The 25,502-nt window shown below is 50.4% G+C and overlaps 1 protein-coding gene across 13 annotated transcripts in view; it reads left to right on the forward strand.

Moving 5' to 3' along the window:
- CTBP2 (C-terminal binding protein 2) overlaps positions 1–25,502 on the forward strand; it is a 156,466-nt gene that overhangs the window by 92,558 nt on the left and 38,406 nt on the right. For 7 of the 13 annotated variants that reach the window (XM_081073788.1, XM_081073782.1, XM_081073783.1 and 4 more), the window contains exon 3: positions 15,829–15,988. The exons of the other annotated variants lie outside the window; for them this stretch is intronic. In XM_081073788.1, coding sequence (XP_080929914.1) covers positions 15,931–15,988 — 58 coding nt within the window. In that variant the 5' untranslated portion in view covers positions 15,829–15,930. The remainder of the gene's footprint in view (positions 1–15,828; positions 15,989–25,502) is intronic. 13 annotated transcript variants of the gene reach the window in all.

Raw genomic sequence — 25,502 nt, forward strand, 5'->3', positions numbered from 1 at the left:
GGCTGATCAGTGAATGAACAAAGCACTAATTGCCAGGCAGGGTCCCAGACGGATTTCACAGCTCAGAGCGTGGCCTCTTGCTTAGAGGGAGGCGGGGGCTGCTCGGAGGACAATTGAAAGGGGTTTTTTGTTGTTCCTCTGGGCTAAGTTAAGCCATGTGTGTCTCTTTCTAGGAGTATTGGCCTGGCCAATCAGAACCGCATAAATCCCACTCACTTCCTGCCGACCTTTCGACACCGACAGATGTTTTTTCTTACAAGTGTCATTAGGCCTCTCTCTACTCGCTGACCTCATCAAATTGTATTGAGGCCATTTTCATAAGTTTTGTTTCTCAAAACCCGTTTAACCCTTCCTGAGTTCCCCTCTGAGAACTGCCTCCTGTTTTTGTCCAACTCTCTTTTGCCCCCTGGACCTGGTAGGGGAAGGTAAGCCCACCCCAGAGCCATTTGTGGATCCACAACTCAAAGCTGTGCCCGTGAACAAAGGGAAGCTGTAGTGGAGACTCACAACAGTCGCTGTGAGAGAAACTTCCAGAATCCGTAAGCATTGCATGTGGCTATGTGCCGTGATCCTAGTTCATCACGCATTGGGGGTCATGGGTGTGACCTGCACACGTCCATGGCATGGGAGTGACTGAGTTGAAGGTCCTAAGCCTGCAGAAGTTTCTGTAGCTGACATCCCTGATCTAAGAGAGCAGGCGACCACCTGACCAGCTGCTGTATCTATTCTGGAGGCAGGAAGGTGGTGTTGGCGTTTGAGCCTTTATGTGACACTAACACACAAAGTATGAAGTATCGCTGCGGGGCTAGCAGATTACTAGAGGGAGTGAGGTTTGAGCCATCGTCCCTGACCCCTCAGAGCTCTGGGTTGTGACCTTATCTTAAAGGATTTGGACTTCCTCGGGGCTCAGTCTTCTGAAAAGTGTGTGGGGTCAGGGTTGTCCTGTGATCACCTGGCATGTTGGGGACTCGCCCGAAGCCTCACCTGAACAGGTGTGATAACTGAGCTGGGCGATTGTGCTGGTGGTGTTCTCCGCAGTGTAGACGCCTCATGTATTGGATTCGGCGCTGCATAATGTTTGCGGGTTGCTTGTGTATGTGTTGGGTGAGACACAACAATGGTGCCTGCCTCATGTTGTCACGCTGGAAGTGCTGGCTGTTGATAAAGTCATACATGTGGGTAAAAAGCATGCCGGCCATTGAGGAGCCACCAGTGTGTTGAGAACTCCCCCTCGTCCCACCCCTCAGAGGGAGCCGCTGCCAGTGGCTGGAGATGGTTCTACTGGACTTTATTTTCTTGATGAGTTTCCAGGCCAGTTTTCCTCTCGTTGTTTTGCTGATCTGTGTCTTGGCCCACGTATGCTGGTGTTCCCTCTCCGGTCTGGCAGATGTCCCCTCCCTGAGTCTGACAAGCTCCGCCTTTGGGGGTGTTAGTTGTGGTTCAGGGACGGTGGCTGAATGACATGTAGCTGTCACATGTTCAACCTGGCTGGTGTGGCTGAAGCTGGCTCCGGGGCTTCTAGATTTTTGCACCAGTGACGCCTCTGTGCAGCTGCTGGGAGTGACCTAGAGGTGCTGGGTCTCAGGTGCTGTGAGGCAGCAGTTTGGATTTCCTGACTTCTCAAGACTCAGAATATTCCACAAATGCTATGGTTCCAAGAAACTGTCCAGGTTACAGAAGGATGTGTGTATCTGTGAGTGCGTATGTGTGCGTGCGTGTGTATGCGTGTGGGCATGTGTATGTATGTGGGCATGTGTGTGGGCATGTGTATGTGCGTGTGTGTGCATGTGTGCTCGCACACAGCTACACTCCAGGCCTCTTGTGCCCTGGGGTTCCGAGTTGGGCTTGCTGGCATCTCAGAGCCCCCAGCTGTCGTTTCCCCGCCGCAGGAACGGGCTGCACCTACACTCTGAACTCTTAGCCGACTGCCTTTCATGTTACCTGCATCCTTTCTTCTCTGATTCCGAGAGCTCAGCTTTAATAGTAGCTGCAGTTCAAGAACCACTTCTAAGAAGAAGAAAGCAAGAGGCTGTTTATCCAGTGAATTACCGTGCGAGGGGGGCCCAGAAGGCGGCATTCTTAATGTGGGGCCTGGTCTCCGATAGATTTTTTTAATGTCCCCAGATTTATGGGCGTGTGTAAGTCAGAGTGAAGACCCCGGGGTGCCTTATTTAAGTCTGTGTGTGTTGAGCATAGCCCAGGAATTTATTTTAAGCGTCTGGGGTAAGTGAAAATCCCAGCCGACTTTCCATCCTCTGGGCCTGTGGGCCTGCTGATGTGCGGAGAGTAGCGTTTCCCCCGGAGTTTGCAGAACTGGATATACCCCAGGCCTCGTGTCAGTGTGGGCAGCTGAGGATTTATAGCACTTGGGTGGCTTTCTGTTAGCATTCTCTGTCCTATAGGTAATATAAACTTGGTGCCATTGGAGTACAAATGTATTCTTGTTTTTATCTTTCCTGTTAAACTGTACCGTTTCAGTGACCGTAGTAAATTTGATAGATTGAGTAAAGGGTTGTGCAGATGGCCCCCGCTTTTCAAAAGTTCATATTACGCCACTTACTTCACTTTTGTGAAAAGACCTATATTCGTACCTGCTTTCAAAAATCGAAAGAAATCTGCAGAGGATTTTTGCTTTTACCAAAAAAGGCAAAGAGTGAAAATAGCGGTCAGTGTTTGTTTTGCAGCCTCTGTTACAGAGACGGCTCACGCCCGAGCAGACAGAGTGGCACTGCTTTTCCTATAGGTTAGTGTTATTTTAGGTTTTATGTGTTGTTTGGTGTGATTCAGTAGGTTACTTTTGGGGTCTGGGAATGCTCAAACATTTGTCTGTATAAACTAGTGGTGTTTCTTCTCTTTACACTATTTCAGCTTATGAAAGACTTCATAGGGACAGTCTGCTTTCAGATAGCGGGGAAATCTGCATTCCCTGCATTCGTTGCCTGTTACATCAAAACTTAGAGCCTCAGAATAATGGAACCTTATCTCAGGGCTTCCTCAGGTCAGGAGTCCACAGTCCACAGCTGCATAGCTGGGGGCCCTGGCTGGCGAGGGCTTCTCATGTTTCAGTCAGGCTGTCAGCCGGGGTTGCTGACTCACCTGAAGGCTCGCCTGGGGCAGTGTCCTTTTCCAGAGCATCTCACGATTGGGTTCCTCAGTGGAACCCAATGGGTTCCTCTGTTGATCAGAGGCCACCCCCAGTTCCTGGCCATGTAGACCTCTCCGTTCTGCATCTCACAACCCTGCAGCTGGCTTGCCCTGAGAAAGGGAGTGAGAGAGGATTCCCCACAGTCTAATCTCAGTGGTGACACCCCAAAACCTGTCTGTTGTTTGTTAAAAGCAGAGATTACATGAATAGCAGGAGCGGGATCACTGGGGGCCCTGAGGTACTGATTCTTGTTCTGGCTTCCTCAGCAAGGAGGAAATCCACATCGAGCAGAGGAGGGAAGATTATAGGTCTCTTAGGGGAAGGGCCTCTGCAAATCCTCCTTGGACCCCTGACAATTCACAACCTCTCCCCCATGTCCCATAGGCATGTACCGTGGGCACCCCACCAGCGGGCTGCAGTAGGGAGCTGACACATTACTGGGATGCTGGGTCTGGACACTCCCTGGGAAGCTGGATAGGTCATGGAGACCTGGTCCTTTGTGTTGCTGGCCGGTGCCCCCACCCCACAGACAGGGCAGCCTTTTGGCTCCCTGTTAGTGTGAGCTGGGAAGAGTGTCTCTTCTCTGTGTGAAGTCCATGCCGCCCAAATCTGCAGACCTTCCTTCCCCAGAAATGTGAGATGCTTGCCCAGCCGTCACCTGAAGTGCTATCTCTGAGCCCAGAGGTGTCTGACCTCAGACTTGGCAAAAACCAGTGCACGCCAGCCTCATTCCTTCGCCCCGGTCTCCCCTTATGAGATGGATCCTTTGCTTCTCCAAAGGCCTCAGGATCTGGAGCTGGTTGCAGCATCGATAGACCTGGGAGGGGCGGGCTGTGGTCCCAGTCCTGGGTGAGCCTGAGGAAGTCACCTCGAGAGGCAGAGACCTTCTTTGTTCTCAGTGGACACACACACACACACACACACACACACACACACACACACACACACCCCTTCTTCTGTCCTGTTGGGTGATGCCCAGGAGGGCTGAGGCCACCATGTGTACAGAGGACCGCACGCATCCTGAGCCCATTGCCAGTGTCCTCTTGCCATCTGTTTGAAGATGGGAGGGGCAGTTGCAATTCAAAGGATGGAATCTTTGAATCTTGAATCTACTCTGTTTGCTGGCCACGTCTGAGTGCCAACAGCACAGGGGATCCAGTGCGTGGAGGTGAGGGAGCCCCAGCCCTTGAGAGGCTAAGTCCCAGCTGAACCCCAGAAACCTGGAGTCACCCCCCACCTCCTCTGAGGTTCAGTGATGGTTGCAGTGGTCCTGTGTTTCTCCAAAAATAAGACCTAGCCAGACCATCAGCTCTAACGTGTCCTTTAGAGCAAAAATTAATATAAGACCCTGTCTTCATTTACTATATTATAAGACCGGGTCTTATGTTAATTTTTGCTCTGAAGGACACGTTAGAGCTGATGGTCTGGCTAAGTCTTATTTCCAGGGAAACGGTATCATTCATGGTGCTTGAATTTATTCGGAAGTTCTTGTTTTGAAGAAATATTTGGGGTCAGTGATTGCATGCTGCGATGTGTGTAGTTACATTTTGGTTCCAAGAGAATAACTGAGGGTAGGCCAGGGAGAATGCTTTTCCTGTCAGAAATGGCTTCCGTTCAGAATTTCCCAAGGACACGCTACCCCAAGGCCAAAGTAATGGAGGTGACGGGAATCGCAGTGTCCAGCCTGCGTCCAGGATCCCTGCCTTGGAGCAGAAACGCATCTCCTCACTGTGTGTGGAACCCAGACCCATGACGGTGTCTGGCCCACACAGACTGTTGTCACTCAGGCCCTCCAGGCACAGCCTCCTCATCTGTTTGCTGTCAGATAACAAAGCAGCTTGCAGCTAATGCCGCCTGACTGAGGAAAGGGGCAGGCGTGTGAGGCCACCCTTCTCCCTACCCCTTGGAGTCAGGGTGGAGAAATCTCCCCGCTGTTAACACAGACGACACGGTGGCAGTGTTCAAAACAACAAATTCCCAGATTTGGGGAGCAGGACACAGTGTAAAGGAGAGTACGTTTAGACTTTTTTCTTTTTGCGTATCTGCTTTGAAAACACAGAGGCAGGTCCTCATGTAGGAGCTTGGCTGTTGGGCGCACAGCCCCTTGCTCACCAGCGGGCCCTTTCTGATTGCCCAGCATAGCCCTGGGGCACACGCGTCTGTCGAGATTTCCTGCCTGGGCCTGGGGCTGACTTGGCGCTCTGATACGTCCAGGATCGCACCCTGAAAGGGCCGCCCCTTCCCCACAGCCAGGCTTCCCTCAGGTGGTTCTGAGCTTCCCTGAGCATCATTGGTGCAAGGTCCCAGAGTGGTTTCTTGGGGACAGTCGTCCCCAGTGTCATCCTGGGGACGGATGTGTTTGCCAGGCTGCCATCACAAAGTACCACCAACTTGAGTGGTTTAAACAGCAGACTCTTCCTGTCGCCCCATTCTGGAGGCCGGAAGTCTAAGATCAGGGTGTCGGGCTTTGTTTCCTCCAAGGGCTGCGAGGGGAGGACCTCTCCCAGGCCTCTCTTTAGCAGATGGCACTCTTCTCCCTGTGTCTTCACGTGGTCTTTGTCTACAACTGCATCCACATTTTCCCTTTTCATATTGTCATCATGGATTGGGGCTCACCCTGGTGACCCCAGTAACTGGATTACCTCTATAAAGATCCTGTCTCCAAAAAGGTCACTGGGGTGCTGGGGCTTAGGACTGCCACGTAATTTATGGGGGTGGCATACCTTAATCGCTAGAAGGCAGTTATACCCAGGGTGACAGTGGGGTTTTAGTTGAAAGTGTGTTACACCCTTTGGGGTCTTCTTATGTTAACCGTGAGCCCATCTCTGTGCAGTGGGGTCTGGCTAAGGCGGGACACACAGCCCTGCAAGGAGGGGCGCTGGAGAGCCTGCCTTTCCCCAGAACGTCGTCTCGTGCCATCCTCACGTGGTGTCTGGTCCAGAAACATCAACGTCGTGCCCAGATAATCCTGCCTGCTCGGAGCGGAGCCTCCTTCCCGTCTGTTCCGCGTCTGATGGGGGCTCCCCTGGGTGCAGCATCCCTATAAATAAGCTCAGAGCAGATTTTTAATGGCCATCACCTTGTCAAGGGTTCTTTAATAGGATTTCATGTAAAATTCGGATCCTTGGGCATTAGCACATGGTGAGCTGTAATAGTTAACAGCTGATGGCGTTACCTGCACCCCATTCATCCTAATCTTGCAACGTTTGCCCTGTTCCTGAAGAACCCGGTTCGTCATGACAAGGATTCCCACCTCTGGAAAATTCTCATGGGGAGCGTTTCCGCCTCCTCTCCCCCCATTCCAGCAACCTCTCGGCACCAAGGGGTGTTTTAGCCATAACCCAGAACATTCTGGGCTACAATGAATATAAAAATGGCATCGCTCATCCCCCGAAGACCTGGAGTCCACTGTAAAATATGTCAAATAATTCAAGAAAACCCCAGGAATTCCCTGAAACATGAAAACACAAGGAGCTCTTCAGCCACTCCCTTCTTTTCTTCTCACGTGTGCTCAGCGGAGATGGATTTAGGTGGCACAGGAGTGTCACCCACTTCTCCTCCCCCGTCTGACAGTGCGGCCACCCTCCCTGTGGTTAGTCATAGATACAAACAAAGCCCACCTCCCCTGGGGTTTGCATGACACTCCCCATCCTCCACCTTAAAACTGTGTTAAGTGAAATGAATTCGCTGCAAGCCGTTTTATTTCGTGTTGTTAAATAGCTACATATAACATTCAGATTTCCCTTTTGATGACTCAGGTTGGAAAGATAAGGTCTGGGAAGAACTGCTCTTCCATCAGAAGACTTCCAGAGTTAGGGGTGTCCGACTCCTGCTTGCCGTTTCTGTAAAACTCCTGCATGAGGCGCCGCGTGGGCTCACCGGTGTCTCCGCAGCTCCAGCCCAGGGGCTTTCCTTGTAGAGAAACAGGACAGTGGAATTTAGGTATTTGTAAAGACCCGGATGCGGAAAATCTGTCAGCGTAAAACAAACTGAGTGCTCCGTTGGTGAGGCCTGAGTTGGCTTTCCTGTGTGTCTGCCTTTGTGCAAGCAGCACCTCATTTGAAATAAAGGATGGGCCACCCCAGGCACGTGGACATTCCTGTCCATGGCAGGCCCTAAGTGTGGGCCCCTCAGACACAGGAACTGATGCGCTGAGCTGTGTTTGCAGTAAGCTGGCTCTCTTGCCACATTGGGCTGGGCTGCAGGGTTTGAGCAGGTTTGCTCGGGAATCTGGTTTGGTCCTCAGCTGGCTACCTGTGATCCGTCGGGCACTTAACTTGGGAGGCTGGGTCCCTACTCTTTCAGGCAGGTGCGTGGGTTTGGAGTGAGCTCTTCCTACTGTTTGAGATAATCTTTCCAGACACTGCCTTTCTAAAAAAGCACAAAGAACCGCCGGCATCCATCATTCACACTGATAACTTTATCGGATCAGCTTGAAGGTCCCCTCTTGTCAGCCTCTACCTGGGCTGTGCTTGCTGGTCTCTCTCAGCCTCTCCTTGGCCACCAGGTAGCCCGCGTGCCCTTCTGGGTTGTCCACGCTGAAGTGGGCTGTACAGAGTACCCTCCTCCAAGACATCAGAGTGAGTCCCACCTCAAGTGGTTTTGGAACCAGGTGGAGAGGGGCTTGTGATGTCAGAAGCCAAGCAAGAAGGGCAGAGAGAGGCTCATCCCTGAGGCTTCCTGGGGAAGGTGGGCGGCCTGGCATCTCAGTGTGGGGTCCTTCCAAAGGCATCGCCTGCTGAAGCCGTGTGGGCCAGTGGCATCTTTTATGGCAAACTTGGCTTTGAAATGGTGGTATGGGTGTGAGCTGTGGGGATTGGCAGGACCTGTGTCCCCTACTTCAGCACCAGTGGACTAAACCAGCCCCTCCTTTCCTTCTCCAGCCTGAACTGCTGGGGAGCCCTCAGGTGTGGGGAGGGAGCTGATGCACTGTGTGTGAGAGTGTGTGTGTGTGCGTGTAAGTGTTTGTGTGTGTGTGAGTCAGCGTGTCGGCTTTTTAGGACTCAGTGATCAGAAAATACCGGAGCGGTCAGCTGCCCGTCTGCTGTGGTCAGCCTGGCAGTTGGAGGGCAGTGGCCACAAAGGTGCAAGATCCAGGGTGAGGGGCCCAGAGGTAAGGCCCTGCCTCCAGGCTGGCACTGCTGGCCAGAACCAGTCCCTGGGGAGATTGGGAAAATCCACTTTTTCCCACCTCCCTTTCCGCATGAGTGTCTCCTGAAAAAAGTTGTCTATTCTGAGGTCATCCAAGTTTCCCAGCACACATCCCAGAGGGTGAGGAGAATGGAGCCGCCGCCAGTTAATCGGGTGTGTGGTACCCAGAAGCTGTGGTTTGTGATGGAAACCCTGCCAGCCTTTGCCCAGTCCCACCTCAGTTCTTTCCTTATAAATTACATCTCTGCCAAGTTGTTTTCATTTTCCATCGCTGTGGCTCATTCTGCGTTGATGTATTTTTAAACAAGAAGCACAGGCCTAATGGAAAATCACCCTCCAGGGTGGCTCATGGCCCTTCCTGGGTCAGGGACCCCAGCGCAGGACAGGGAACCTCCCTGCTGCAAGAGCCACCTCTCCAGGGCCTGAATTTCAGCTCACTCAGCCCCGAGAGGGCGAACCTCAGCTGCCACCGGGAGATGCAGACAATGGGCAGGGCCACCGCTGCGGTCCCTCTCCCCTGATGGGTCATGTTCCTAAAGCCCAAACGTACCCGTAATTGGAGGTATCTGTCCCTTTTGCATCCTGAGGTTGAGGGGAAATGCAGTGTGTCATGCTGCAACCCTCTCAGACCTTTCCTCTGGGCCTCTGGTCTCTCTTGCTCCAGCTTCGTGCAGAGTCCAAATTGGGATGGAAATGAACAAGCCCAGCCCTGCCAAAGCAGCTGAGTCTTTGCAGCCTGGTGAAGGCCCAGCAGGGTGTGCGGTGCCCTCTGCTGGCCGAAGGGCGCCATCGCGGGGCGCCAGCCTCTGGGGGGGGCCTGCTCCCGGGAAGGGCTGCAACAGGAGGTCGGCTTCACACTAGCTTTGCCAGTGTGCCCTGGCACGGGGATTTCAGGCTGAACTGTGTCGGGAAACAGGAAACAGATGGGCTGGGATCTCACAAGGGCGGCAGAGCAGCTGTGTCCCCCGAGGAAGGTGGTGATTCAGGACCTCCCAGTGGCAGGGAATCAGAGGCAGACGTCCTCAAAATCTAACATTAAGATTTTTTTTTTAATTTAAGATCCCATCATTGCTATTTGATAACCAGCTAATTCTTTTAATTGTCTTTATTATTAGACATTTAAATACAGCTCGATTCATAGATATTGGAATAAGCCAAATTAACCCAAAGTTGCCTTAAAAATGCTAAATCTTCGCTGTGCGCCCCTCCCACATGCACACACACTCCCCATTCCATAGACTGGGTATTTTCAAGTTTAGCACAAGTTTGTCATATAACCTCCAAGTGGCTGTCAGCTGTGGCTCCTGCCTTGCCTGATTCCCCAGGCCTAAGCCCTTCGTGACCATCGGTTATCCATGCTTTTACCCCGCTCTGGACCACAGCGAGTGTGTGTGGCTGCACAGCTCTACCGCAGGCTGCAGACATCACCCTCGGTCATCTCTGGGGCCCTGGAGGGACCTCACCGTGGTGGAAGTCTTTCTGCAGTCATTTCATGAGAGCTTTCCGACGTTCTAGATACTTCTCTGAATGGTGTTCCCTTTTACTCACTCGGATGTAAACATCCTACAAAGATTTCTTGCATTCAGTATGTAACAACAGAGGAGTTGTGGGGTCAGGGTGGAACTTCCTCTGTCCGCCTAGGACTTGACGTTGCTAATCCCCATCACCCAGTGCAGATCAGAATTATTATGCCAAAGGAGACGAAAGGGTCAGAAAATTGGGAAAGGAGACATTAACCCACTTTCCTATGATGCATCAGTCACAACCCACTGGGAATGAAAGCTGTCGTTTACACCTCTTAATTTGAATGAAAGTTTGTTTGCCCTTGTCGTTTTTGTTTTTATTTTTAAAGAAAACTTTATTAAAACTGTGACATTTATTTCTAAAGCGTATTTGTAAGTCAAGTGCTTCAAAAATGGGTGAAGATTTTCAACACAGCAGTGTCTTGTTTTCTTCAGCATCAGAAGACCCAACACTGAATTTTCATTATGACACAAATAAAACAGCCAGTTAGGGAAACCATGAGTCGCTTGTGCTCAGATCCCCTGTTCTTGATGATCGCTTTTAGCAGAGGAAGTATTTAGAATTCTTAGTTTTGCATTTAACACCAGGAGACATATTTTGTGTGCTAACAACCTCCGGGTGTTGGAAAAGGGCGGTGGACCTGTGCTAACCACACTTGAACTATCTGTGTGCTTCTGTCTGGGACACCGTCTTGCATCAGCCCAGCAAGCTCTGGGGGTGGGGCCCATGGAACAGAGTGCGGGCATGTGACGAGGGTGTGACCTTGCCACCCTAGGGTGGGGCTGCTGGACATCCCTGGGGAAAGATAAGCAGTTCTGCTCCCAGGAATTGCCAAATGATGGACAGGCCAGGCTCCAGGAACCAGAGTGGAGCTTCAGTGTGTATTGAAGGGTCCTGCCAGTTACTGGGGGGTGGGGAGACTTCCCTGTACACCTTTTTATGCTACTTGATGTCTGAAGAATGTGTTTCACCTTGCCCAAAAGACTAAACATGCCCAAAAACTACTGAGGAAATAAGGAGCAGTAGGAGCTTTGGGGCTTTTACAAAATTGACTGCAGTAAGCGCATTTCCCACAAAAGCTTCATTCCCCCGAAGTTTCATTTTCTTCCTTAAAGTGCAGTTCTGGTAATTTTATTATTATGATGGTGGTTATGTTGACTGTTTGGCCAAAGCATAGGCCAGCGTTCTCCCCACTGACCCCTGACGCTTGTAGAATATGTATTTTGTTGTATCTAGATTTTAATTTGATTCTTTAGGTACAATTTACAAAACAAAACCCAGATCACCTGTTCAGAGGATCCCTCGCAGCTATCTTCTAAGAAAGGACTTTGTTGTTCCTGTTTGGCTTCTGAAGATTCTGGAACAGGTTCTTTTGAGGTAGCCCAAAGGCCTGTGGCTTTATTTGGGACTAGAGTCAGAGGGGATTTTCTGGGTAGTGGTCATTCACGCCAGCATTCGCCAGGCACTGTGAAAACCCCCTGACCTTGGAGATATGGCACCCCACCCTCAGAGCCCTGCCTGTGTCACCTTAGCCTGGTCAGGGTGCCACCCTACTTTGTCACTCACAGGTTGGTGAACGAGCCTGTTGACACATCGGGGAGCCTTACAGGCTGTGGTGCAGGAGACCACAGGAGTGGTGTCGTCCATGTAGGGGTCCCAGGCTCAGAAGGGGGGAGACCCTGTGCCTGGTGCTGCCAGGCCTGCCAGGAGCCTTCTGTGTTGCCTCTGAACCCCCCAAACTTCACACCTACCCCCTTGCAGGTTTAACAATGAAGTGTATTCTGAGGACTCCAGGGGTTCCCTGGAGAACTGGCAGTACTTGCTTAACTGTGATAATAATTCGTTAGTACGGCATGAACCTTGGTCTCTCTCTGTTAACATAATGTTTAAGTGGATTTCCTTGAAAGAATTGAAGGCTTGAGTCATCATGTTTAATTCGTTTTAGATGATTTTTTTTTTTTTTTTTTTTTTTTTTGCTTTTGAAAGACATCAATTACTTGGTGTAGATTTTGTCATCTGCCCAATCTTTATGAAGTCTAGGAACTAGAATAAAGAAACGGGGGGAATCTTAAAAACCTATTTGAGATTTTTAAGAAGGTGAAGCGGTGAGGACGAGGTGTGCTCTGACGGTTTGATCCCTGCAGGCAAAGCTGCTAATGATCCTGTTGAGTAAAAACTAATGTGCCCGGGTTTTGGACCTTGTTGGAAGAGGGGAAACCCCATTTCTCTTGCCCTCACCTTCGAGTGTTTCTGTTTGTGTTTGGTAATCCAAGCAAGTGGTTGTAAAAGGGAAGTGTTTTTCTTCCTTTTTGTTCCCCCTTTTCTTAAATCTCATGTTTCCCTTTGAAACCCACATGGGGCAAACCTTCCATGCCTGTAGCTTTGTTCTAGTAAAACGACAAGAATCTCCAAGCGGCTTTCTGTCCAGGCATTTTTCCTCTTCTGAGACACGTTGAATTATTCTCTGACACCAAACTCATCTCAAGCTAATAAAACACAGACCTGTCTGTGGTTGGTCCTGTGATTTCTCTTCAGAGAGAACATGGTGTTTTGTTTTTGTTTTGTTTTGTTTTGTAAGGTTTGGCATTGGTGTACTGTTCCTATTTATGAAAAGACCTGACTTGTCTTTGACCTTTCCTGAGTTTTGCTGAGGTTACCTCCAAGCCTAAGCTGGAGGGAAGGACAGTCTATGGTGGGGTTTGTGTCCCGGGGTGGAGGGGGGTTGGGGGGACTCACCAAAGGGAGATTCTCGAGGCCTGCTATTCCGTATCAAACGTTATCACGTGTTACGGAGGAAAACTTTCCCTTTTTCTAGGTTCTTTTCACTGGTCTAATGATTAAATTGACATAAAACAGGTTAACAGGAGGAAAAAAACAAATGTCATACATATGGGAGCCCCAAAGATACAAGGGCCAGTCGGGCAGTGGAGGCTTATGGGCCACCCTCAGTAAGGAAGGGACAGGGGCCTGGGGCTTCGGAGCACAGGAGGGTGATTGACAGGATGCTAAGAAGAGCAGGTGTTTGCCCCGCCGTACAGATAGGTCTTCCGTATAAAAGGTTATCTCTGCTAATAGCTCTTCCTGGGCCAGGCCCTCTATCTAAATTCCTTTCGTAATGGAGAGGTAGGAGTTTTTCCTGAACCTGCTGGGTCTTGCTTGCCTTCAGCTCAAAATAATCCACACGCCAAAGTGACACATTGTGAGGTGATGTATTCTGCTCCCTTTCATATGCACGTTCCCATCTGATCCTCACGACCCTGTTGGAACTGAAGTAGCATGACCCCTATCCAGCAGACGTGGTGCTCGCTCATCCACAGTCATTCTGCAAGTAGGTTCTCGAACTGTCTTCCCACCTGCAACACCACCCACTAATGTGGTTTGACGGATTACGGTTTCAGCAAAAGTGGGAGAGTGTAACACATTGCCCCTTTTTTCTCCCCATGTTTATCTTTATTTATTTGTGGTGAAACATTGACTAGATGGTGTCAGTTGATGACGGAGGTGATAAATTCAGTGCAAGCAAAGTTCATGGTTTCTGAATGGAGATTTAGGCCGGGGTTGGCTTTCGTAGCAGGCACTGCCAGGGGAGCCCGGGTGGTGTGTGGGTGGGAGGTGTTGGTATTCCCTGCGTGGACGGCAGCCCGAAACCCGCTGCTTGCAGCCCCGCTTTGAGGAGGGCCTGTCCCCGTCATCTGGAAGAGGGTTATGTTGATTACGTCCTTGTAAACAGCTTGCTCCTTCGGAGGATGCAAATTTCACATTTCATACATTCTTGCTTCAAAAGAAATGTTGTGGGGGGGGATGGGGGGAATTAAGATCCATGAATCGGTGGTCACTGCCATCGAGTCCAGACCAGACTCAGCCTGGTGGTCTTGTGACTCTGAATTCACTGTCCACATGGCAGTCTGAGACACAGGTGGGTACCATCCCTGAAGGGGGCCCTATAGAAGGGCCCGCCACAGAGAGCATTCCCCCCCAACCTCCCAAAACGCCAGACACCGAAGTCAGTTGCTTTTTTTAAAAAAGTGTTTTTAAATAATAGGACATAGACAATTTGTGTAAGCTGATGCTTGATTTCCTTTGATTGCAAAATCGAGATTCCAGTTATCAATTTTTCAGGAAGCCATCTAATTATACAAATTAAAATTCAAAGGAAAGCAAAAAGAATGATTACGCCTCACCCGGGAATTGGAGGAGGGTGTGAAACCCATCTTGCCTTAGATGATAATGCTGTCATTTTTCATCTCTAAGGCCCTTCACAAATATTAACTAATTAATTCTCTCACCCCTCTGATGAGGCGGCTGAGGTGGGGTTCTGGCTTCACTGAAGTCCAGGAGGGGCCACGCTGCAGTTTGATTATCAGAGCTCAGGACCTGAGCAAATGGAAACTGCCAGCCAAGCTCTGGACCCATCTCCTTGGTGTCAGGCACAAGTACCCAGGTCCAGAGGCCCTGCCCCTTTCTGTCACTCTGCTCAAGTTGGCCAGACATAGGAACTCCCGGCCTGTCACGGCCCTTTGCATGGTTGCCTGTCATAAAGTGCAGCAAAAGCAAAACCAGAATTTAAAAACTATGCCCGCTACTCCTCTGTCCGCTCAGATCTTCCAGGTGATGACCCAGCTGGCTTTAGGATGACCTTCCTTTCACTCACCCAGAATGGGCATTCCAGGTGCGGGGACTTCCCAGGTTTGGAAAGGGTCTGGTATCTCTTGGATGTTGCATTAATTATTTATGTGATTAGAAATTGTGCTTTTGCCTACCACGTTTAAAGAAAGTCACGTAATTATTGCCCATAAATCTTTGGGGTCCGTTTTCAGCCTCATTGCTGGGAAATGAGCCATTAACTACCAGGAAGTCACCCCCCTTTCCATAGTCAGACCTGCATTCTGACCTGTGATGGAGCAACTCCCATCGTTTTGCATAATTGATGACTCGACACAACAGTCCACATTATTAACCCTGGAGCCTCACTTTTGTCTCCCACCACCCCCTTTTGCTGGATAACTGAGGACATCTCTGTGTGTGTGTGTGTGTGTGTGTGTGTGTGTGTGTGTGTGTGTTAAAATAAGACTGCAGCAATGAGTCAAAAGCTAGGACATTGGGGGTTGCAGGTAATGTTTTGTGGCCTCAACTGGGTACATAGGATGAGCAGGAAATGGGGGCAGAGTCCCACAGCACACAGCCCTGGACTGCCTCCACAAACCAGCGGATAGCCACGCCCCATCCTCAGGTGGCATTTGGGTTTCCCTCTGGAGAGTCCCATATACCCCAACCCAAAGAGAGCCCCTCCCTCTCTTCCTCTTCTGCCTCTGCTATTTGCCTGAAACACCATGAGTGTGGGACAGTGGCCTGGACACTGCCCTTGCCGATGCCATCTGTGGCTCCCTCTACGTGCAAGGAAGGCTCAGGAAGGCGGCACTGGGCACACGTTGGTTAGGTGGTATGTGGCTGGCTTCCTACCCCCACTCTCCCGCCGTGGGGTCCGGGGTTTGTGTTGTGCTGTGCGGTGGCTCTGACTGCTGACCCCTGAGGGCGTTTTGGAAAGTTCTGTAAGCCACCTGGTGGAAGACCCGAGCGAGCGCTCGTGTAGCCCCCGCTGCGGGTCTGCGTGCTCGTCCAGGTGCAGCTGGCACCCGCTCCCCGGTGGCCCCGCTGGCCCTCGTGGCTTGGTCTCTGGCAGTGGAGTACAAATTGTTACGATTCAGGTTGGTTGGTAATTGGTGTTTACAGCCCTGAAGTTAAAAGCAAGAGATCCAGATGCTGCCTTTTGGCGCTTGCAGACACAAATGACAACCGTCTTGGTCGTGTTCACTTGCCTCCTGTTCCAAGACAGGCAGGCGATTGGGACAATGGACTTGGAGCAAGTCCATCTCCCAGTGTTTGAGGGAGTTCAGCAAGTGGCCAGATGGCAGGTCCCCTCGTAGAAAGTGGCAGCAAAGCCCTGAATGACCTGTGTCCTGTGCCCCCAGGGTGTCCAGAGAGTAAGGATTCTTTTCTCCTTGTTTCAGGGTTCATAGTGGCGTAATGCCCGCAGACTCCTGCGAGTTCCCCTAAGTTCTTAGAGGACCGCTTTGCCTTTTGAATCAGAGAGTTGCAAAGTTCGATAAAGAATGGCCCTTGTGGATAAACACAAAGTCAAGCGACAGCGATTGGACAGAATTTGTGAAGGTAAGAGCCAGCGTGATGGGCGGTTTTTAACCAGACGCGGAGCCTCGCCCTGGAATCCGTGACCCGCTCGCCTGGCGGGAACTGGTCCCCGGTTCAGACTGTGTGCACCGCACCTGCACCCGCCAGCCAAGGCCTCGCTGTCAGGCACCTCTGCTCCGTGGGCCTGACCTTCACGGAGGACGAGGCCTGGCTCCCGGGGTAGGGGTGGGGCTAGGAGGAAAGCTGGGGAGGGAGTAGGCCCCAACCAAGGCCCATTTTTTCCACTTACCTAAGGTCATTTTGCATATGAAAGACGCTGTGTATTAGGACCATCTTGTTTTTACTTCCTGAAGTTTCCGGACTTGCTCTGTTTCGAATTAAGGTATTTACAAGGGTGAATTCCAGGACCATTCCTGAGGAGCCCAACGTTGCCCCTTGTGTTGTGTTCACATTCCTGGTATCTTTGAAAATGTCTGGAAGTGCTTTATTCATGAAAGGGAAAATAAACATAATTAAAATCTAATGGAAACCTGGGGACAACACTCTAAAATGTTGATTAAGCACCATCCTCTCCTAATTAGGGAGTGGTAAGAAATCAAGAAATCCTGAGCGAGGGGACCTGGGCTTTGAGTGCCCGCGGGCCCCGGTGTTGCCGGGCTGGGCCCGAGTGGCTCAGCGTGGCCTGGTAGCTTCACGGCAGGATTTGTCACAGAGGTGATGGAGGGGAGCCTCCTCGAGGCCCCCGCATGTGCTGGCACACTCGTTGGCCCGCTAATTTGGGGACAGGAATGCGTATCCCACAAGCTGTCCATATGGAGTTGTTTGTTCTTTAAGTAGATGTGGCTCAAGCCACGTGGGGTGGATAATCAAAGCCGTGTTCTCCTGTGTGACGGCACTGCCTGCAAGAGCTTCGAGCTGCAAGAATGAGAGATCCTGGCTGCCCCCCACAATCCTGGGCTGTGCTGCAGGGGAAGGGGGTTAGCACTTCAGGATTTGTTTTAAGTAAACATTTAAAAATTTTCAAACGTACAGAAAGATAGAATAGTACAATGGACACACACTTGATTTCTTTTTGTAGCTACTTAGAGAGAGACGTGTGGGTGGAGGGAGGGATGGATGGATGGGCTTTTCCAGAACCCCCTGAAAGAAGGTTGTGGGTGCAGCAATCTCCTCGGAAGTACCTGTGGCATGTGTCCACTTTAAGGTCCTTTCCCACGTAAACATAACACCATAATCACCCCCGAGGGAACTGCACCTCGTTATAATCAATATTATTAATACAGACTGCGTATTCACATTTCCCGTGTACCCATTTTTAGTTGTTTTTTTTGTTTTGTTTTGTTTTTGTTTTTTTTTTGCCTAATGTAGAAACCTCCAATGGACACACATTGCATTTAGTTTGTCACCTTAATCCCAAGTAATTCCCTGGCCTTTCTGACTTTAGAAAGCATGGACATCGAGAAAGTGCCCAGGCCAGTTGGTGTGTACAATGTCCCATCGTCTGGGTTCAGCTTGTGTGGGAAAGTTTTTAAACTTACTTTTACTCTGCAGTGGAAAGGGTTACTGAAAGGGCTTCATTTTAGGTTACGGAGTCCCCTGTTCCAAAAAACCCTAGTGGATCAACATTCCAAGGTTAGTACCGGGGTCTGACTCTACCCCCTCCACCCCAATATTTATCGAGGAGAGAATGGAATTGAAGGACCAGTGACCTTTCCTCTCTATTGCCAGGGCTGCACAGTGTTTCAGACCCTCTCTCCCAAGCATGGTTCACGCCCCCCATTTTTTACAACAGAACTTTTAAGTATCACCTTTATGTAAGAACAGTGTTCCTGAGACGGTAGCAATAAATATATTCTTTCATACAGACACCCGGAATTAGTTACTCAGGTGTAACTTAAAACTCCTGATCACAAACATTTGTTTAATAAGCATAACTGCCATAATAAGTATGGCGCTTCTTGCATTTACACGCTGATTTAGCACCTTCTGTAGGTCGGGACAGGTGGTGCCCATTTGCCAGGTGTGCCCAGGACCCCAGGCAATCTGCTGTTCTTTATTTGGTTATTTCTTCCTGAAGGCCTCAGATATCCACATGCCTGGCTGTGAACTAGCTGCAGTTGAATTTTCTCTGTGGAAGTCCACAGACAACTCTCCCCTTCCCACCAGTGGCCCACGCCCCACCTGTAGGACTCCCTGTATCATTGTTCCTGATTTGATGATTAAAAGCATGGAGCTGCACGGCCCTGGAGATGCTCTGGGCGTGTAGGACCTCTGTCTTCCTGTTCTTGGTCTCTAGGAACACAAACTCTTCCATATTCTTCCCTCCCGCCTGCTGCACAGCCCCTGCAAAGCCCTGACTGTGGGGTCCCATGCCAGACAAGCCTTCTGACACACTCCGTGGTCCCACTCTCTTCCCCCTCCTCTCTTGAATGGACCCTTTTGCTCCAGCCCAGCCAGCCTGGAATCTGAGCATCATCCTCGCACAGGAACTGCTTCCAGAATCCCTACCCAACTTCCGAGGTTCAGCCCCTTCCTCCCTGAGACCTTCCTCACCAGCCCACAGGGTCCCAAAGTCCTCTTGCGGAGCCCAGGGAAAATGGGGTGGAGCTCCGTTCCTCTTTGTCTGCTCAGAATCGGATTCGGGCTACGCCTTCAATCCCCAGCCCTTCAACCCCCGGGGACTTTTCTGTTCGAGAGTTAAGCACAGTACAGAGTATAGCTTTGCTTTTCTCACCAGCCTAAGGCTTTGGGATGCCATCCAAATCAGTTGGAATAATGGTCTCGCAAGCCTACTTAAAAGCCAGATTTTAATTATTTTTTTAAATAAGGAGACAATATAAAATCCCTCCTTATTTTTTTAGAACACTGTATCCTTCTATTTTCATATGTGTAATTTGTTCTTGGCTCTTTCTTGATGCCTAATATCAAACCATCCTAGAGTGCTGTTGTGTGAGAATTATTTTGGAGCAGGGTCTACTAATAAGACCAGTCAGAGCCAGAGTGCGGGCTCCTCTTTTTGATATATAATTTTAGGTCTTGGTTTTCCCCTCTGCTTAGTTTGTTTGTTGGCATAATTGACATTGCATTTGTGAATTGCACCAATCGGAATTTTAACACGTTACTACATCGTGGCAGAGCTGGTTTGACTTGCCCCAAATATTTGTCGGTCAGAGAAGAGGACTTGCTATCACTCAGCGTTGCAAAAGTAACTCAGAAAAGCCCTGCGTTTGTAGAGCTGTAATATACCACAATGGCTTTGCTGATGACTTTTTGTCAGAACATCTTATGGTGGGTTATGGTGGAATAAATCACTAAACACCATCCTTTCCTGTGGCTGTTGAGAATATAATGTGGAAAAAAGTAGAGATTTCATTTTACTTCATTTTGTCCGAATGTCTTATGTACGTGGAAAAATGGTCCCAAGGATTATATCAGCTGAGCTGTGATAAGCCCCCTTCATAACATAACGCAGGAGAGGACCTTTCCTGTCCTCTGTAGGAAGGAAAAAAAAAAAGAAATATGATATGAAGCTCTTTTTAAATAAACAATCCTATTCAGCATTCTGTACCACTGGGATGTTCTCCTGAGCAGAACAAAAGGAGGTGAGAATGATGGGCTGGTTGGATGGACGTGGGGGAAATGGAGACCAGTTGGTGTCTTTTGTACGTATACATAGTATAAACTCTGGGACTCTTTTTGTACATCCACTTTCCCACCGAGCACAAGACGTGTCAAAGAACCTACTACAGGGAGGAGATAGAAGCAAACTTTCTCTGCTGTTGTTGAGCTTGTCATGGTGACGTATGTCTCAGTGGAATGTTCCACCAAGAAAGTTCATTCGTGGCCCCAGAAAGTTCCAGAAGCAAAGATGTCTGAGAGCTTCTAGGTCTCCGAGGTGGCTGCACTGACGGGATCGGAGCCTTCAGTGACCAGCTCATACCCATCGGAGCCCACAGCGCAGACGGGTTGACCTGTATTTCCCATAGGAAGAGCGTCGTCTGCGGACTGGGCCAGAGTCTGCTATTTGGCTTTACCTCGCTTTAAAAAAAAAAAAAAAAAAAAAAAAAAAAAGCAATATAAAATCCCTCCTTATTTTTTTAGAATGCTATATAAAGAAACCATGTTGAAGCCTGCCGTCTATAAGTAGTCCGCAGTCATTTGTAATATCTCTGAATAGCCCCAAAAAGTGGGTTTTTAAAATGGGATTCATAATGTTGCTATACATTATAATTATATGTTTGGATCAGGCAATTATCCACATTCCCAGTAATTGTGTGATTAGTGATAATTACATTAGTTATATAAATACACAATAGTCAACTAGACAAGACTTCCATAGTGTAAATGAATCTACGGGGAAAATGTGGTGTTTGGGTAGAAGAGCAGTAAAGGAAGGGAGAGTGGTCACGTCAAAGCTTTGTAGAAGTTACTTGCAAAGGATAAAAATCCACATTGCGCCTTCCTTGGCCATGGTTTTAGAATAAATTTGGAACTGCAGACCCTCCCTTTCTGCAGATGACAATCAGATTGAATGGTTTATTAATTCTCTATTGTGAATCATCCTTAAAATGCAGACTTAAGCTTCTCTTTGCGCTTGTCGATTCGCTGATGGGCTCTAACTGCACTTGGCAGACTCCTGTAAACCCACCATGGTTCTGAGAGCAGTGTCAGCACCGCTCCATTTCCACTCTGGGGTTGGGGGTGAGGTGTGTAGTCAGGACCGGAGTGGGGGGGGGGGTCCTGTCTTGGTTTCGTGCTGTGGCTGTTGCCCTTGCTCGCCCCCCACCCCCGCTCCACCACAGTGGCTCACATTCTCCCCAAGGTTGGCGGCCCCCCATCTCTGTCTGTGTTTGGAGACCGGCGCTCCCCAGCCTGCAGTGCTCTTGCTGCGTTGCCTCTTGGTCCCTGCACCTCTGAGGAAAGGGCGTCTGCCTTCAGGCCTGATGATGCTTCACAGCATCCAGGGTTCCCATGCGTCCAGGCCAAGGCTCCTTCGTCAGTCTGTCCAAGGGCAGCACAGCCCTCTGGCTTTGGGGAGTCGTAGGCCTGCGGACAGTGCCCCACACAATGTCAGGGGTCCCTGGCCCTGGGCACCCCCACACTGTCCAACCTAACACAAGTATTGGGGTGACTGAAGCTGCTGGCTTCTTGCCCTCTCTCTTCTCCGTGAGTGACGCCCTGTGAAATGATGCTGCCGATTAGGATTGATTTGTACTCCGTGCATCAAACACCCTCTGATGAGTGGCCAGGGTGTTGATGGACGGTCTTGCCAATGATGCTCAGCTCCCTGCTGCGCTCTCTTTGTCTGCAGAGAGGACCCCGGGTGGCTCTCGGAGACTCGAGCTCCCCTTCCAGGTCCAGGCAAGACCTTGGCTCAGCACTACCAGCGGGGCTGTGAAGTGGCTGGGAGGGAAACGAGGTCTGTGTACTGACGTGCTCCCGGCTGCGGCAGTCTCCACACTTCCTGTCCCTGCTGTGTTACCTCTCATGGGAGGAGCTGGACTATCTGTCGTGCTTGTTTCCCAGCTCCTGGTTGGGAGTGCCAGGAGGGTCCTTCCCTTCCCACTCGTGCCCTGCACTGGGTGAAACAGCCACTGGCAAGCCCTGTGTCGTGCAGCCCATCTTCTTCCTGTACCATCATGGCCCATGAGTGGAACCATCATGCGGGCCAAAGCAGCGATGGAGGGGCTGTGCGTGCCCCTGTTCTTACCTTACTGTCCCTGTGCCACGGGCCCTTGCACATGTGAGGTGGTTCTGCTTCGCTGGGCGTGAGTTCAGAGGCCTGGTCGTGGGTGGGACTTCCTGGGGACCGTACACACCACTCCCTCATTTTTCTCCATCGCACTGTACACTCCTCAAGGGCAAAGACCAGCTGTCGCCATCAAGCCCCACACAGGGTCGTACTTGGCAGGTCACTTTAAAACCCAGTGTCAAACAAAGGAGCATGCAGTGGGTGGAGGAAGCACAGGTCAGTAGGGACGGGGCTCCATTGCCTGGAGTGAGAAAACCACGGGCTGTCTCTGCAGACTGTTGCATTCCCTGGATTATTTCGATGGTGTTCCCACCTTGATAGGTGGCAGATTTCTTGGGACCAGGGACAGGGTGACAGACAGTGAGTTGCGAAAGCTTCCTGGAGGTGTGTTATTTGAGCCGGACACACTGGTGGATGGAAATGATGGGGGCATCCCAAAGAAAGGTGAGAAGGAATTCTGGAATATTCTGAACTCGGTACAGATGAAGAGACATCAGACAGGGAGTGTGATGGGATGTGGGGGTGGCACGTTGGGGTGAGTAGGTGGGTCTCCTGAGAAGCTGAGACTTTGCAGGAAGAACCGCTGTTGGAGGTTTTCATGGGGAGGAAGGGAGCCCTGTGTCAGGTGCTGGGAAGGACTCGCTCAGCCTCTCAAGGCAGATGTTTTTTGACTTGCACGGGCCCTGAGTCCATGCTGGGGTCCCAGCTAACACTTTCTGCTTCAGTGGCACATTCAAAACATGCCGTAAAAGAGTGGACTTTTTACCCCATAAGCAGTGGGAATCAAGCCCAGTTTTTATAACATAGCTTTCATTTTAGAATCTAGTCTAGAAGTCGAGTCAGGAGCCACGTGCAAGCCTTGTTCTCCCGTAAAATGGCTAAATCCTGAGTTACGAGACTGCTGGGCCTGTTTTAGCGCCGCTGATCTTGAAAGGGTTGGTCAGTCTGTCGGGGGGCCGGTCGCAAAGCTCCACCTCAGGGCTTGGGTCCCCTTCGGAGCGTTGCCTCCGTGCTCCAGGCTCAGAAATGGGGAGCACGCAGCATGCAACCCAGGGCGTTGGATGATCGAAATGATGTATGGACAGTTCTGCTAATTTTCCCTTTGTACTCATGCCACTTACACGAAGCCTGTCTTAAACCGCTGCCACCTGCCACATGTCTGCTCTTGCACCAGTGGACGTGGGGTTTTGTCCCACCTCTGGTTTAGATTATCCAAGTGAGTTACTTTGGTGGAGGGGATACTGAAGGGACAGAAGGAAAGAAATTTGAAAAGCAGAAAGCTGTTTTTAAACATAAATTCTAAAATACTTGACAGAAGCAAGCAATAAACCAACACAGCCTGTACACATTTAAAAGTAGGAAGTGGGACTCAGAGGCCTATTTTTGGCCGTCTCCGCCGGAAAACAGTGTGTAACCCACTAACCTCAGCAATGTCCCCGTGGGAGAAGCCGCTTGTAGGAGGCGGAGGAGGGGGGCACGGCAGTGGCTTCATCCTGGGTTCAGCTGGCACAGGGTGGCATCTCGGGGGGGGGGGATTCTTATTTCCGTCTGCACTGTCAGAGCTGCCTTGGTTTCATGGCGTCGAGGACCGGAGGAGGACCGGGGAAGGCTGGCCAAGCAATGTCCCAAAGTTGGGCATGGCTTCCTCCTGAGAATGAGCAAGCCTTTATTGCCACCAGGAGGGCGGGAAACTACACAGCGGTCAGGGGACAAGCAGTGAAACCCAGTGGCATTTATGTGAGTCCAGACTTTAGCTTCGCCAGTTCCACTATATGCCCGATCTTTTTCCTTTTCCTTCTTTCCTTCTTTCCTCCAAGAATGTGAGCATCTGACTCCCGAACGGCACTTCTAGTTCGTTCTTTCCGGGTGTTTTTCCAGGTCCTTGTATTGATTGGAGCCTGAGGGCTGCTCCCTGAGGGGGTCAGTGGTCACCCCCTCCTCCATGTTCCCTGCTTTTCCGGAACTGTCTAGACCCATCGCTCCGAGTTTTCAGGTCTCCACGTTGTGAAGCGGCGCTCTCTGTTGCACAGGGAATTGAAGAATTGGCTTTGCATGGAAGTCGCTTATAATAATGCCGCGGCCACCGTTTGGATGACTTGACGCCGTCAGCTTTGTCTTAGGTTTATTTTCTCCGCAAGAGAATTTGGACTGTCTGTCTCGCTTTTCAGAAGATGGCATTTTACTTCGTATAATTTTCTGTAGTGAGGCTCTTCGCAGGATTAAAAAGCTACGTCTCTGAGGCTCATTACTCTCAGAAATTGGTCCCCTCTTTATTTAGTCCGCATGAGGTTTTCAGAAAAGCAGCCTTTTCTAAAAAACTGCAATGTGCTTTTAAAAAAATCAAAAAACGGTCGGGCTGTTGAGAACAGTGTGAGTCCAGTTACAGGTGTTTCTACAGAACGCAGGAAAACATCTGTCATAATATTTGGCGGGTTGCAGAGCCGAGGCTGCGTGAGTTTGGGCAGTCTCCAAGCAGAAAGGGTTGGAGGGGGATGGAAAGAGAAGCCGGGCCTCCTGGTTCTCCCGGGGACGCCGCCCTGAAGCTTATCTGCCCTGCCCCTGGCATACACCTCCGGTGTCTTCTCAGAAACCCATTACTGCTGTACTTCAGAGCCCTTGGGTGCACGCCCTTCTAAACAGTCCTGCTTCTGTTGGAGAACTTGAACTGAAAACTAGAAACCCAGAAGCAGGGTGAGTCACCACAAGCTTCCCCACTACGAAAAGATTCTGCACGGACAGCTCTCACTGTTCGTCCCCACGCTCTGAAGGGACGTGTCTGCACCGCAAGTGGCATCTCTTAGCGTTAATGCCACATGTTCAGGTTTTGTTGTTGTTGTTTTAAGGGTGGTAAAGGAAATGGTATGATGGCGTAGTAGTGAGCACAGGCAGTCGCCCTCCATGGGCTAAAGGCTGGGGGCCCTGCCTCTGATGGTCCCCATTGAACCCCATTCGAAGGGGTTGGAACAGTCGTCTGTTTAGGGAGTTACTTTTTGATACTCAAGTAGTTAATTTTATAAGTGAAGTATTTCATATTTTGACGTTGGCTTTAGCATCTAACCTGGGTCCCGTGTCCTCTGGCCCTGGGCAAGGCGCCCAAACTCTCCCTGCTCAGCATCTGGGATGTGACCTAATCATACCTGCCTCTTGAGTCGTTCATGGGCAGGGCACCTAGAACAGGGCTGGGTACATAGACAGTCAACAAATGTTGTAGCCCTATATTAAACACCGTGTAAGAAAAACATGATGTCAGAAGTGGTCCGTTGCTGGTCACCTCTGAAGGGTCAGCACTGCTGCTGTCCCTCCTGCCCGGCCGATTAGATCCTCTGGCCAGTGGTGGAAGGAGACATGGCAGGACCGGCAGCGATGGGGCAGAATCCCCACTGGGAGGAATACACGGCCCCTGTTGACCAAAAAACCCAAGATTGGAAAAGGGGAGGTAAGAAGGCAGGTGTGGGCTGGGAGCTGCCTGAAGTTACCTGGCCATGTCTTTCCTCAGGCGAAGCTGTGTCCACGCAAGCCTAGCTCTCATACGCATTCTTAGGAGTGACACTGCCTATCTGTCCCAGCCCTCTCCTCCCTGAGGGGAGGAAGCTCTGCCCGCTTTCTAACTGTGCCCAGAAAACAAGGACCCGCGGAAGCTGGGCCTGCCCACCCGCCAGCTCCCCAGCCACTCCTGGCAGCCCAGCAGTGCCGGCACACAATCTGCTGTAACCAGATAGTGCTGTTTCCATTTAGTTTGGGTTCTGTTACGTTTGCCTGTCCTTTTTGATGTATCTTCTAAGT

The sequence above is a fragment of the Rhinolophus hipposideros genome (genome assembly GCF_964194185.1).
Source record: "Rhinolophus hipposideros genome assembly, chromosome: 15".
NCBI lineage: Eukaryota > Metazoa > Chordata > Mammalia > Chiroptera > Rhinolophidae > Rhinolophus > Rhinolophus hipposideros.